This window comes from Acyrthosiphon pisum, chromosome A1 (assembly GCF_005508785.2).
Source record: "Acyrthosiphon pisum isolate AL4f chromosome A1, pea_aphid_22Mar2018_4r6ur, whole genome shotgun sequence".
Classification (NCBI taxonomy): domain Eukaryota; kingdom Metazoa; phylum Arthropoda; class Insecta; order Hemiptera; family Aphididae; genus Acyrthosiphon; species Acyrthosiphon pisum.
Genome location: NC_042494.1, coordinates 99,710,878 through 99,723,922, shown reverse-complemented (window position 1 = coordinate 99,723,922; position 13,045 = coordinate 99,710,878). Strand labels below are relative to the sequence as shown.

General features: G+C 29.7%; 2 protein-coding genes across 6 annotated transcripts in view; one reads left to right on the top strand and one right to left on the bottom strand.

Annotated features, from left to right (window-relative positions):
- LOC100571648 overlaps positions 1-2,178 on the bottom strand; it is a 10,898-nt gene extending 8,720 nt beyond the window's left edge. The window contains exons 1-2 of one of the 2 annotated variants that reach the window (XM_003245549.4): positions 2,010-2,178; positions 1,664-1,933 (exon numbers count right to left, since the gene is read on the bottom strand). In XM_003245549.4, coding sequence (XP_003245597.1) covers positions 1,664-1,826 — 163 coding nt within the window. In that variant the 5' untranslated portion in view covers positions 1,827-1,933; positions 2,010-2,178. The remainder of the gene's footprint in view (positions 1-1,663; positions 1,934-2,009) is intronic. The other variant, XM_016805733.2, reaches the window with a different exon arrangement.
- A 139-nt stretch (positions 2,179-2,317) lies between these two features.
- On the top strand, positions 2,318-11,185 carry LOC100162908 (importin-11). 4 transcript variants are annotated; one of them, XM_001945934.5, is made up of 20 exons: positions 2,318-2,696; positions 3,562-3,719; positions 3,825-3,925; positions 3,985-4,098; positions 5,094-5,316; positions 5,388-5,559; positions 5,621-5,884; positions 6,146-6,301; positions 6,398-6,438; positions 6,511-6,693; positions 7,421-7,753; positions 7,855-8,019; positions 8,483-8,675; positions 8,740-8,819; positions 9,045-9,202; positions 9,310-9,406; positions 9,467-9,633; positions 9,695-9,787; positions 9,920-10,076; positions 10,236-11,185. In XM_001945934.5, the coding sequence occupies exons 2-20, from the start codon at positions 3,591-3,593 to the stop codon at positions 10,335-10,337; spliced, it is 2,928 nt and encodes a 975-aa protein (XP_001945969.1). In that variant the 5' UTR covers positions 2,318-2,696; positions 3,562-3,590; the 3' UTR covers positions 10,338-11,185. The 4 variants fall into 4 exon arrangements, with proteins under 4 accessions (XP_001945969.1, XP_029343748.1, XP_008184637.1 ...); XM_029487888.1 differs by lacking the exon at positions 2,318-2,696 and adding an exon at positions 3,136-3,157 and having other exon boundaries at positions 10,236-10,377; XM_008186415.3 differs by lacking the exon at positions 2,318-2,696 and adding an exon at positions 3,167-3,292 and having other exon boundaries at positions 10,236-10,377.
- The last annotated feature ends 1,860 nt before the right edge of the window (positions 11,186-13,045 follow it).

The window sequence follows — 13,045 nt, the reverse complement described above, 5'->3', positions numbered from 1 at the left end:
TACTTTCATTTTTTGTGCACTGTTTTAAAAAATATGATCAAACAAAAATGGCTATCTTGGAAATTTAATAAATTTATTTTCCTAAAAAAAGTTTTTGATAATTTTTGAATTTTTGAAAAAATTTCCATACTTATTACTGTAAAAAAATTGCATTTAAATATATTGATTTTCCACGGAGATACTAAGGGTGATACGTGACTTCTGGGACGTATACTGTATAATATACAGAAGATATTATCTAAATTGCTTGGCAAAAAATTACTGAAGTCAATGACAAATTAACTGTTATTATGATTGAAATTGGGAACAAATACACTTTACCAACCCCCTTATGATTTTCAATTTGTTTTTCAAACGATTTGTTTTTGTGTTTATAACGATGGTTTAAAGTTGTTTACTCGAAACTATTATTTTAGAAGTTATAGCCTTTCATAGTTGTCGATTTTACGTTCATGTGCTTGCGCGCAACGCTATTTGACTGTTACGCACAGCGCCTATAATTGTTGGTGAATCAGAATTTGGCGCACTAATCTAGTTTCGAAGTTATAGCTAATAGAAGTTTTCAGATTATATTATTATAACCCATAAATACTCATAATGCTATATTTTTCATCGGCTGAACTATTGCGAAAAAAGTGATGTCTGCGTTGCCACTCGCTCGATGCTCTGCGCTCGGACAAAAAATCGAAAATATCCCTCGATTTGTTATGTAAAACCATCTTGGGTACTGGGTAGACCTTGGAATTAAACAATGTTGTTAAAAAGCAATCTTCAGGTAGATGACAGGCTGATGGTTACCAATACGAAAAAAAATATTAAAATTTGTTATAGACGCTGCAGTCAAGTAGCGTTGCGCACTTGCACGCAAGTACATAAACGTAAAACTTTAGAAGGCTATAACTTCTAAAATAATAGTTTCCGGTAAAAAAAAAATTACACCATTGTTTTAAGCATAAAAAACAAGTAATTTGAAAAAAAATTGAATATCGGAAAGGGGGTTGGTAAAGTGCATTTTAGCCTGAAATTACCAACACCTAAAATATCCAAAAGGAAAATTAAAAAGACTCAATTCTCAACCGACTACGACATTTAATAGAACGATGATAAAAATTACTAAAATGCAATATAATTTGCCTTGATATAGCTCATAGGCATGCGCAGACCTGAGTCAGGTATGGTTAAATTCAATCTAATCACCCACCTCCTAGTCATATGGTCACACAAGAAAAAAATTATAGACATTTTCACTACAAACTTTTATGTGACCCTTTTGTTGGTTACTGGAAAATGTAAGCAATCAGTTTTCATTATTTCACACATAGGTACAAAATTCATCAATATTGATTTAAATTTTAACCAAATATAATCTAATAAAACAATTTATTCAAAATCGTTTAAAATATAACATATAATATATTATGAAAATTGTCAATTAACATTAATAGGTTTTTATTTATTATGATAAATTATTCGTGGTAAATCAACTTTAGGGCTATTAGTTTATGATATAAATATTAAAATTTAGATGAGTGAAGTAGTGGACATACCTACATTTCGCGGGGCAAGCCCGTAAATCAACATTGATATCGGCTTTACATACCTATACATAGGTAATGCCGTAATGGCATTTACAGTGGCTTTTATCATAATAAGCAATAATAACCTTTATCGTCTAGTGGTTTTTCGGCGACAGTCTTAGGCGGCCGGTAAGTCTCGTGCGTGGTCGACTGCCGGGCACGCTCACTTTCGCCACCTGGCATCTCAAACGTCTGCCGCCGGCTACTGTTCTTGTGCGGCCTGAGGACCGTTTCCTTGTCGGCAGACATTATACGGGTACAGTACCTACTTACCTGTTTAATATTATCATATACTTAAAACGGAATCGAAAATACGAACTATATCGAATGGTGAGGAAGCAGCAACGATTGTAATACTGTAATAGTACAATAATTATAATATACTAAATTATATTGTATAATATTGTTATTATAATAATTTTTAATAGGTACCATCTACACGGAAAATACTAACGATTACCCAATGGCCAATTCACTCGTCATAGAATACTTTATTATGAGTATACCTATATACCTTAATCCTCGCGGTTGGAAATATAAACAAACGAATTAACGAAATGCTCGCGTCCGTCGCCACGGGTACCACGCACCACCGCCGCCAATGATATTATAGTTGCGTATCGATCATGCGCTTCGCCGGTTTAGGAACCACTGACGCACAGCAAATACCGTCGCGCACTGGAATGAGGTTAGGATTAATAAACGTCCGTAAAAAACATACGACCCACCACTACCAGTCGCCACTCGTCAAAACTCAAAACTTCATAGTCTACCTTTAATAGTTTGTTCTCACTAATCACTAATCACTGCCATCGACAACAACACAATTAGTACACAACGTGAACGTAGAACGCCGCATCTTAATAATATTATTTACCTATATACTACAACTACTGCTACTATTAATAATAAAGTATTTTATCGATCACCGTCGGTGCAATTTCCGTGTAATCATTGCTGCGACTTACGACGTTATTTAGTATTTACGTTATACACACGACAGTCGTCTCGAAAGTGTGTGTGCGCTCGCGTTCTGTTTGTGTGCGAGATAGTGCGATGACGACCTGTTCACGGATTTCCCGTTGATCACGCCTTGAAGGATAGTAATCGACCAGCCAGGTATCCCCATAATATTTTCTTTATTACCAGCCTCCATCCCTCGAACCGAACCCCCAAATAGTAACAATTGTCAGTAGTTCCGGAGGAAGGGTCGTTTTTTCCGATATTTTTTTCCCGGGTCCACAATCGGCTTTAGACAGACCCAAGGAGTGCACTCATTCCAAAACATCCCGTTCTGCAGACGGGCTGTAAAAACTGAAGTGTTTAATTTGGTTTGTCAAATCACTCATTGAACGTCCGAGTCATCAATCCATGTCCCAGTCCGAACAGTCAATTCCCAGACGTATAACTTTGTATTGGTATAATTTTTTTCTACTAGGGATTGAAGATAGACACAACTTAACATATGTTTCTTATCTTTGGAAAAAAATTATTTCTTAAATTTACAATATCGACCACAGAGTTTGATCTATATGAGTAACATCAAAAATTCAACTATTCAATTATTGTTTGCCTAAAAAGTACACATATTTTGTTATTAAATGTGGGTGTATTGTTATTAGTTTATTACTGATAGTAGGTACCATCATATAATTCAATTGATACAGGTCGGGCTTGTGTTATGAATGACTAACACAATTTTACTGTTGCTGTTTGTAAGTCAACAAACATTTCAAATGTTTAAAATTCAATATACCTAAACAAAATAGGTAGTTGAAACCTTTTGGGATACATTTCAATATTATTTAATACTAAACTAACATTTTTAAGCATGTCTGTTTCAATTGTAATTTTTTGTTAGCTATTATTATAATTATTATAATATCATAATAGTACCTGTTAAATAACAATGTTTTTTTTACGTTTGTTGACATATATGATCCAAATAACTTTTTTGTAGATCAATAACTTATTTTATTTTCAGATTAATTGTTAACCGTCTACATAATCAAAATGGAAATCGAACAGTTGGTTTATGAAACACTCCTGCAGGCGAGTAGTCAACATCCTGATATGTTAAAACCTGCTGAGCAAAAGCTTAAAGAATGGGAAGTGGAACCAGGATTTTATTCAGTGTTATTCGTAAGTTATGATTTTTCTATGACTAAAATAAATTTGACTACCTACTCATATTTCATAGTATAAGGTACATGTTTATTGATGGTGTACATATTTATTGATTTTCAGAGAATATTTTCAAATCAATCATTAGATTTAAATGTTCGTTGGATGTCAATTCTATGTTTTAAACAAGGTGTAGAAAAATATTGGAGAAAAAACATTGAACAGTATGTACCTATCATATAGCATTAAGTTTATTAATTAGTAAAATCATGATTTTTTATAGTGGTATTTCTGAAGAAGAAAAAGTTATTCTAAGGAAAATGTTATTAACAAATTTATCAGAACCTGTCCCTCGACTTGCCACTCAAGTCAGTGTGATCATTGGTAGAGTTGCGAGGTATATAATTTTTTCTTAGATATTTTTGTAATACAAATGTGGAGAAAATATTTTGATTTGTAAATCAATCATTATTTAAAGTTTATCTTAATGTTATTATGATATATTAACATGTGATTTTTAAGTTTTTTTCTTCTCATTTTTCAAAGAAAATATTTATAGCATACACTATTCAGAATAAGATTGAACCACTTGGTTAACTAAAACACGTTTTTTCCACGCATCCCCGTCACAATCCGGACATCAGTGAGAGCGTTAGCATAGGTGTCTGACAACCGATGACTGTCGGCCAATCACAGAACTCATAGCCATCGCATGGGGGGTCAGGCACTGTTCGGCGGCTCAGTCTTGATGCACGAAGCGGTTCAATCTTATTCTGAATAGCGTATAGTATTATCACAGATTTTAATATAATGTGTGATATTATAATAACATATTTAAAATAGCACAATTCCAGCATTTAGTACTTTTAAGTAGTAATTTAAACCTTAAAATTGAATTCTTTCCATTTCTTAGTAGTTTTTTTTTAATAGAAAAAACACCAAAGTAAGTTGAGAAAGTTCATAAGCATCCATATGTTATAACAAAATCTTAATGATTTATAGATTAATCATTTGTGTAGTTTCAATGATCTAATAATATATAATTTTCACTATTTAATGTGAATTAAAAAGTTATTGTAAAACCAATTTCTTAATACCTATGCTACTAATGGCATTGTTGTTACAAATATTTTAATTGTTAATTAGTCTATTAAATATAATTAGCTAACCTACACCAGTATTTCAATATGTGGAATTACATTTTTTTAACTATTAGAATTTAACTATCAAGTCAATCCTTAAGAATTATGATTACAAAATAACATAAGTTTTATTTACATATTTTACATTTTTCAAAATATTTCTTTTAATTAATTTGTTTGATTTGCCCATTCCTTGAACTTTGTTGATATGTTAAGTCAATTGTAAAATGTTATCTTTTTAAATTTTTAGGTTAGATTGGCCATATGATTGGGGAGATTTGATGCCAGAGCTTATAGAACGTATTAAATACGATCCACAGAATCGTGCATTATTATCTATGCATCATGTGGTCAAATCATTAGCGGGCAAACGATTGTATGATAGTATAAAACTCTTCCAAGATGCTTCCAGCCAACTATTCCCAAATTTTTATAGCCATTGGGAACAAAGAACAGACGCTTTTATTAAAGAGGTAAGTTCTATAAACACATTTGTAATAATATGTATTACAAATTTAATATAATATGTTTCTTTTACATACAGATGGAACATGGAAATGCATCTCCTCCAGTTGCCAAACTTTTGGAAGATGCATTTTATACTCAAAAGATTTTGTCCAATTTTGTATTATATGGTTTTAAATCACCTTATCCCAGTGATGTCAAACGATTTATTTTGGCTATTTTCAATAAAGTTCGGCCTATTATTGCTTGTCGTAAGTTAATTAAATTTTGAAGTGCAATTGAATTGAAATTGTAAACTATTTTTTATTTTAGGTGCTTACTATCCTGATTTAGTTGAAAAATTTGTATGTCGTATGTTTAAAATGCTAATGGCAATCTTAGAAGATCATCCATCTGAATATCTGGATTTCATTCAACCAACTGTTGAACTGGCTTATTTCTATGGTTTTACTGCTGATGGAAACACTGTTGTCTTTGAGAGATTCTTAATACAGCTTTTTAACTTAACCAAATTAATATTAATTTGTCCTCAGTATAAATTACCACGTACTAATGGCCCTATTTGTCAAATGGATGGTGAGCTATTTTATTTTTAAAAATAATTGTGTTCAATCAACTGATCTGAAAACTGAAACTTGAATTCTTTAAAATTACAAATATAATTATAAATGTGTACCTATTAGATTAAAGTATACAATGTGCGATTATCAAATATTAACTGTCTAAAAGTAAACTATTACATACTACTATCTCAATATTTTCTAACATAACTTTTATTCAATCAAATTTAATTTTGATATATAATACATAATATAGTATGTTTTAACACTGTCTTAGAAACTGCAAAACAAGTATCAGCTTCAGCTGTTCAACATAAAGCTTCTGTATTCAAATCTGATAGATTAATGATAATGTGTCAACAATTAATATATAAGTATTTTTTACTAACACCAGCGGAATTAGAAATATGGGATAGTGATCCTGAAATGTTTGGTAAGTAGTTTGTTATAAGTTATAACCATTAATTAAAGTTAATTAATTGAGTGTACCATTTTTAGTTGAATTCTAATTACTTATTTATTATTATAGCTACTGATGAAGTAGGAGAATATTGGAAGTATAATTTAAAAGTAAATGCTTTTTTGGACATTTATTTAGTGATTTAACAAATATAATTGAAACAAATTAATTGTATTTTTTAGGCGTGTACAGAATCTTTATTTATGTCATTATTCCACGAGTTCAGGGAGCTGTTGACACCTAGACTTGCGGCAACCATTGAGTCAAATAGGGAGTTTGTTGACCCTACTAATTTAGAAGCAGTTTTAAAAAAAGATGCCATTTATAATGCATTTGGACTTACTGCATTTGAGATGTTTGATATTGTAAGTATAAAAATACATATCAATCTATGATAGTCTTTGGAAAATTTGTATCAATTGTACCTATACAAAATTTATGAACACACATTCACACTGTCCATGGTACATTATTTCTCTTATATTCTCAGTTCAGCTATTATTTGCATTTGTCAAATAATACTGTGTTTAACTTATATTTGATATATTTTTAATTTAACCCTTTCACTGTTACACTATTTAATATTTATTATTTATCCACTGAAACCTGTGTATGCTACATAAAATAAATGCAAAAAGTGATATTTCTGATATTATTTTTTTTAATTTTTAATTTTGGGATCTATATGTTCTTATTATTTAAGTTTAAAAAAATTTGAGCCAAGATTTCTTCCTAAACTTGTATGATTACCAGCAAATGAGAATATTATAAAATGCAGGGACGTAATAGTACGTCTGAAGCAGTGAAAGGGTAAACAATTATTAATCCATTGGTAATATTTTTTTGCACTTTTTAATCAACAAAAAAAATTTTTAAAAAGACTTGACGTGATCAACAATGGTGTATATCATAAATGTATTAGAACAATGCAGATCGAGGCTTAAATTTTTACAATTCGATGAAATACAAAAATATGCTCTCTTGTGTTAAGATTTATTGTTCTAAAATAGTAAAATATATTATTTTTAAGTGAAGCTAACCAAAAGAAATTTGACTTATTTGTTGATTTTGTTACTTGATTGTTTGTATTAGATAAATTTTGACGATTGGTTTAATACAACATTACGCCAGGAGTTAATGGAATCTCATGGTCATTCACGTGTATTGAAGAGACGTGTGGCATGGTTGATTGGTCAATGGCTTACAGTTAGACTGAACCCTGAATACAGACCTGAACTTTACAATATTCTTATTGGACTTTTAAACCCTGAACAAGATATGGCCGTTCGTTTAGCTGCGACGTCTACTTTACGTTGTGCAATCGATGACTTTGATTTTAGTTCTGAGCATTTTATTGAATACTTGGAACCAATGGCATTCTCGTTATATAAACTTTTAGTTAGTGTCCGAGAATGTGACACAAAGGTATTAACATGTCTCCATTATAGTTAACATTTTTAAACACTATTCAAACACATTGTGTATAATATATATTTTATTCATTCTGTGTTATGTAAATGTTTCAGTTAAATGTGCTACATGTCATGTCGTTTATGGTGGAACGATTAGGTCCGATGGTAGAACCTTATTTTGATTCATTACTTCAGTATCTGCCCAAATTATGGACAGATTCAGATGACCATCACATGTTACGCTGTGCAATTATTTCCACATTAACTCAAATTGTACGAGTAAGTATAATATTTTATTTGTTTACTTAATAACTATGTTGTTTAATTTGTCTTGCTAAAAAAATAAAAAGACAAACTGATTAGGTTAGTCATGTTAGATTTTCTTTACAAAGCTTTCTTTTACTTCAATCTATACTCTGATCAACGAGAGAGCATAACTCGCTGGCATATCCAAATGAATGTGTTCCGCCGTCTTGATGTCTAAACTCTCCCACCACAGAGTACCTGAACATGTTTTCAACGGCAGCGGTTGTGCTGGTTAAATGAAGGGAATGTGTGGATTACAACGAGTTTTGGTCGCCGCAGGGGTGCACTCTCGTTGAACCAGAGTATAGTGTTTGTGCTTCTGTTAATTGTTCATCTAAACTCAGAATTAATATGTATAATACTGCTGTTCCCTCATAAGAGCTTAATTTAGTATAAGCTGCTTATACTTATTTCTTTTGTAATTTTTAAATTTTAGGCCATCCGAACAAAAAGTGCCGAACTGACCCCATTCCTAGTTCCTATTATTCGATATAGTGTAGACATTAAAGAAAAAGCATACATTTATTTACAAGAAGATGGTCTTGAGCTGTTATTATCGTACATTGAATCATGTGCAACATATAATGATGACATGCTAAGTTTAATCAATTATCTTCTTCCATTATTAGGTAAGCATAGCATTAGAATTTTTTCTACTTAAATTAATTTTATTAATGGTTTTTTTACTTATAGATTACTCTACTGAACATCTAAAAACTGGATTAATGATACTTGAAGCTTATGTTCTAATTGCACCAGATAAGGTCATATCGGCAAGTATTATTGTTTGTAATCTAAAAACAATGTGTATATATATATTTATGAACAAAATAATATTAAATAATGTGTACAAAATGTTTTAAACAAATAAATTATATAATATTCACTGTTTTTTTACTTTATTTTTTAAATCATTTGTTTTGAATTTAAAGAGTATTATCAATAATTATAAATTATATTTATTGTTTTAACATTTGGCATTTTTTTTTTTTTTTCAGGAATATGGTACTCAATTATTTAGCTTAACTACATCTTTAATGAATGATTTAAAAGATGAAGGAATTGTTTGTATATTATCGTTATATGAAACGATTATAAAAGTAAATTTACCACAAACTATTGAGTTAATGATGGTCGTTTTAGGACAAAACTTAAAGTAAGAATTATTAAATTTGTTTTAAAGGCATATTGAAAATAAAAATAATATTTATAGATAAATTAAAAAAAGAGCTATTTTATTTAAAAAGTTACTTGATTTTTCAGGTGTTTATGTTCTGGTGAAATGGGTTTGGCCATAAATAGTTGCCGGTTATCTTTAATTTCTAGAGTTATATTAAATGATTCAAGTATTTTTATTAAAGTAAATAATTTCTAATTTTGATTTGTATAAAATTTATTTTAAATGGTTAATTGTTTGTAGGTTGTAGAACATTTATGTATGACGGAAAATGGAAATTTAATGAATTTTGATAATGTACTTAATAGAATAATTGAAGTTTGGTTAGAACGAATGAATCAAATTGTACAAAACGATAGAAGAAAATTATTATGTCTTGCTTTAGCATCACTTTTAACTTGTCAAAAAAAGTAAGTTATTAATTTGTTTGTTTGAATTTATTGTTCATAATATTGTTTAATTTTTTTTTAGACCAATTTTAGAATTATTTAAAGAAATCATAACGGTGTGTGTAGAAACTTTAAATGACATAATGAGAAAGACTGATGATGGAATTTATGCAGAGTGAGTAGATTATTAATTTTGTAATTTTCAATACACAAAAATATCATAAATATGGTTTGTCATCATAAAATAAAATAATTATTAGATCACTAGTCTATATATTATATTAGATTTACTTGTTTGTTTAAATAGTTCCATGTTAATGACTGACGATTGCTCCAATGTAAGCTCACGGGCAAATTCCGAGTGCGAATATCAGTACGAAACCGAACACAACGAACGTCAAAGATGCCTGTCGCTCAAAGACCCTATTCACTGCATACCATTCCATAAATACCTGCAATCTCAAGTAAGTAAACATTATCTAAGGCGCTATTTTCTTTATAAGTGGTATTTTACCAACTGTAAAGGATGGCTCTTAACACTCATTTATACTTAATTTTTGATTATTGATGTTAAAGTGAAACAGATTACTATTTACTAATAATAACTTTTGATTGCTTCACAGTTGTTGGCTTTGCAAAATCAAATCGGAGAACAGCAATTCCAAGGTGTTCTTATATCTAAGGTCGGCAGTGATATACTTGAACAACTCTATGTGTACATGTAATATGCAGATGTAGATAAATGCTACATGCCTCGTTCTTCCATTCTGCTTAAATTGCCTTTTTATATAATAACTATGTTATATTATTATACAATCCCTAACATAACTGTGGGACGTGTAGTTGCATAACCCAGTTTTGAAAAATTTGAAAGAGACGTTCTGTTTTAATTCTATTTCTTTACAAATATTATTTATAAAGATTTTTTACTCTCAGCTAATGTGTCGGATCGGTGGTAAACGTATCATGTTACGTAGTTACTATGAATATTTTAGTATCTGAATACTTGGTAAAGCATATCACATACACCACAATAATTTTACATTTTTCATAGCTTGCCATTGACCCGATGAGAATAATATATACTAGTCATTAATGAATAGTATGAAAGTTGATTAATTATAATTATTATGCTATTGATGGTAACAACAAACTGTAAACTTTTAAAGTCTGCCTGCTACCGTTTGCACTTATCTTTTTGTTTTTCAATATTTGTTCACTGAAAATGGTTTCATCGATAACGTGTAGTTGAACCAGTACAAATATCACCTTAGTAAATATTAAATTTTCTTAGTTTCTAATATTATTACTGTTATTATATGGGTTACCAATACGTTATTCTGTTCAACAGCGTTCGTTGGACAGAACAAAATACTAGACACTATCTGATTAATTCTATATATCAATATGTGATAACATTTTGTCTTGTGTTTGATTCACTCTGATTTTAAGTGGGCAATTTGTTGCTGTTAAAATGTTATTCAAGTGTTTATTCTTTTTATTATTATAAAAAATAATTAATAATGCATGTATGTATAAGTATATTATGATAATTATACTGTTAATGATTTTATTTTTGTTTTCTAAGTTTTGGACTTGCGATGAAACATTTTGTATAGACTCGTGTAATTTAAAAATTTTTATTAACATTTTTATGACAACATATTTTAAATATCTTTATGAGACATAACATCAAATTAAGAATAATATATAATATTCAATGAAATAATAAATTTACATTATTAGTATGTTTTATACTATAGTTGACATATTATTATGACCTATATAGTTGTATGTTGAGTACTTGTCAATGTTATTTCCTACCTATAAACCTTCAAAATTATAAAATTGTGTACAATAATATAATTATTTGTGGCTCGATGTGTGCACGTATAGATACAATCAAACACTCAAATACTCAATGGTCTCTATAAAAAGTGGTTTTTAAAAGTGGCTATTTAAATAATAGCTTAGAATTTTGTATGATGTGCATCTGGCCAAGTGACAAACTTTGTAGTTGCTTATATCAGCAATTAGCTCACTCAATACTAGAGAATGGAACTCTGCCTCTATCAGGGACTGGAACCTATAGGGTGTTTCGGTTCCGGTTCCGGTTATTAAATTAATTTGTTGAAGGGTTCCGGTTTCGTTTCGGTTTTCTAAAAAAATATATAAGGGTTCTAGAACCGGTTAATTTTGATTTCTGATTATTAAAGATTTATTATAAAAATAGTCTGAAATAATTTATTTATTCATGTTTAAATTGTAATTATTTCATGAAAATAGAAGGTATTATGAAAAGTTAAAAAAATAATTATTAAAATAATATAATATAATAATATATATAAATATCAGCCTATAGGCAATCTATAGGAATATTGGATAATACTGTAAATATTTCTTTGGGTAGATTAAGCTATTTTATTCCATCACATGGTAAGAATTTAATGGATTTTCTTATCTACTATTTTTAGTTTTACAATGTTGAATAATATTTTGCCCGTATTATTATTTATAACTATTGGGGAAGCAGATTAACAAAACGCGCTCTGGTGGAAACAATTTATACCTTCCGGTTAGGGATGTATAGATATACTTTATACGCTTTTATAGCTAACTGTATACCACGGTTTTAGATAGATTCTATCTTAAACCGTGCTGTATACATTGGTAAGTATAATTTCTACTAATATTATCAAATACACTTCACTTAAAGCAAAATGTCGGGAAAATACATACAATCTCCCGACTCTACGTAGGGGGGAACCCGCCCAACCATCAGTACGATAGGCGTCGACAGCGCTCCCAGTGTTAATCTGTCTTCCCAATATATTTTCACTCCACTAGGGTTTATTTCTATTAATAATTAATTGGTTGATAGTGTTGATATGACTCTCTGATTTTACGTCGACGAATTACAAGTCACAACACAAAATAAAAAAGGTGGGTAAGTGGATGTCGCTCTGCTGTACAGTAGGTTACAAGTGGGTCACTGTATAATGGATAGTATTAAATTTAAATTCAATGATATAATATCACTGTATAAGAAAAACGATTCTGAGCGGAGACGGTATGTCAGTCCAGGTATAAGATATATTATATACTTATCTATGGTATTAAAAAAAAAATTTACCAATAATAGGTATCTATAATAAATTCCAAATTAATCATATCACAATATTCATTAGGTACTTATACTTACTAGGTACTTATAACGCGTTATACATCAACAACAAACCGTGATACTATCATAGATACATATAATAGTATACTTTAGAAGTTTCCTAGCTAAGTACTCACGAGTAATACTATCACAAAAAAAATAACAAAAATAGTTTTTCTAGGTTTTTTAATATATAATTTCGTCCACATTCGACCTTAAAATGACTATAAAAATAAACTGTGCTTATGTATTTTTTAGATTTTTGGTAAC

What these genes read in the sequence shown, in the direction of transcription:
- LOC100162908 (XM_001945934.5), top strand. Translation starts at nt 3,591, where the DNA reads ATGGAAATCGAACAGTTGGTTTATGAAACACTCCTGCAGGCGAGTAGT. An exon ending in TCGGCCTATTATTGCTTGTC is followed by an intron (nt 5,560 to 5,620) that starts GTAAGTTAATTA and finishes TTTTTATTTTAG; the next exon opens with GTGCTTACTATCCTGATTTA. An exon ending in ATTGGAAGTATAATTTAAAA is followed by an intron (nt 6,439 to 6,510) that starts GTAAATGCTTTT and finishes TGTATTTTTTAG; the next exon opens with GCGTGTACAGAATCTTTATT.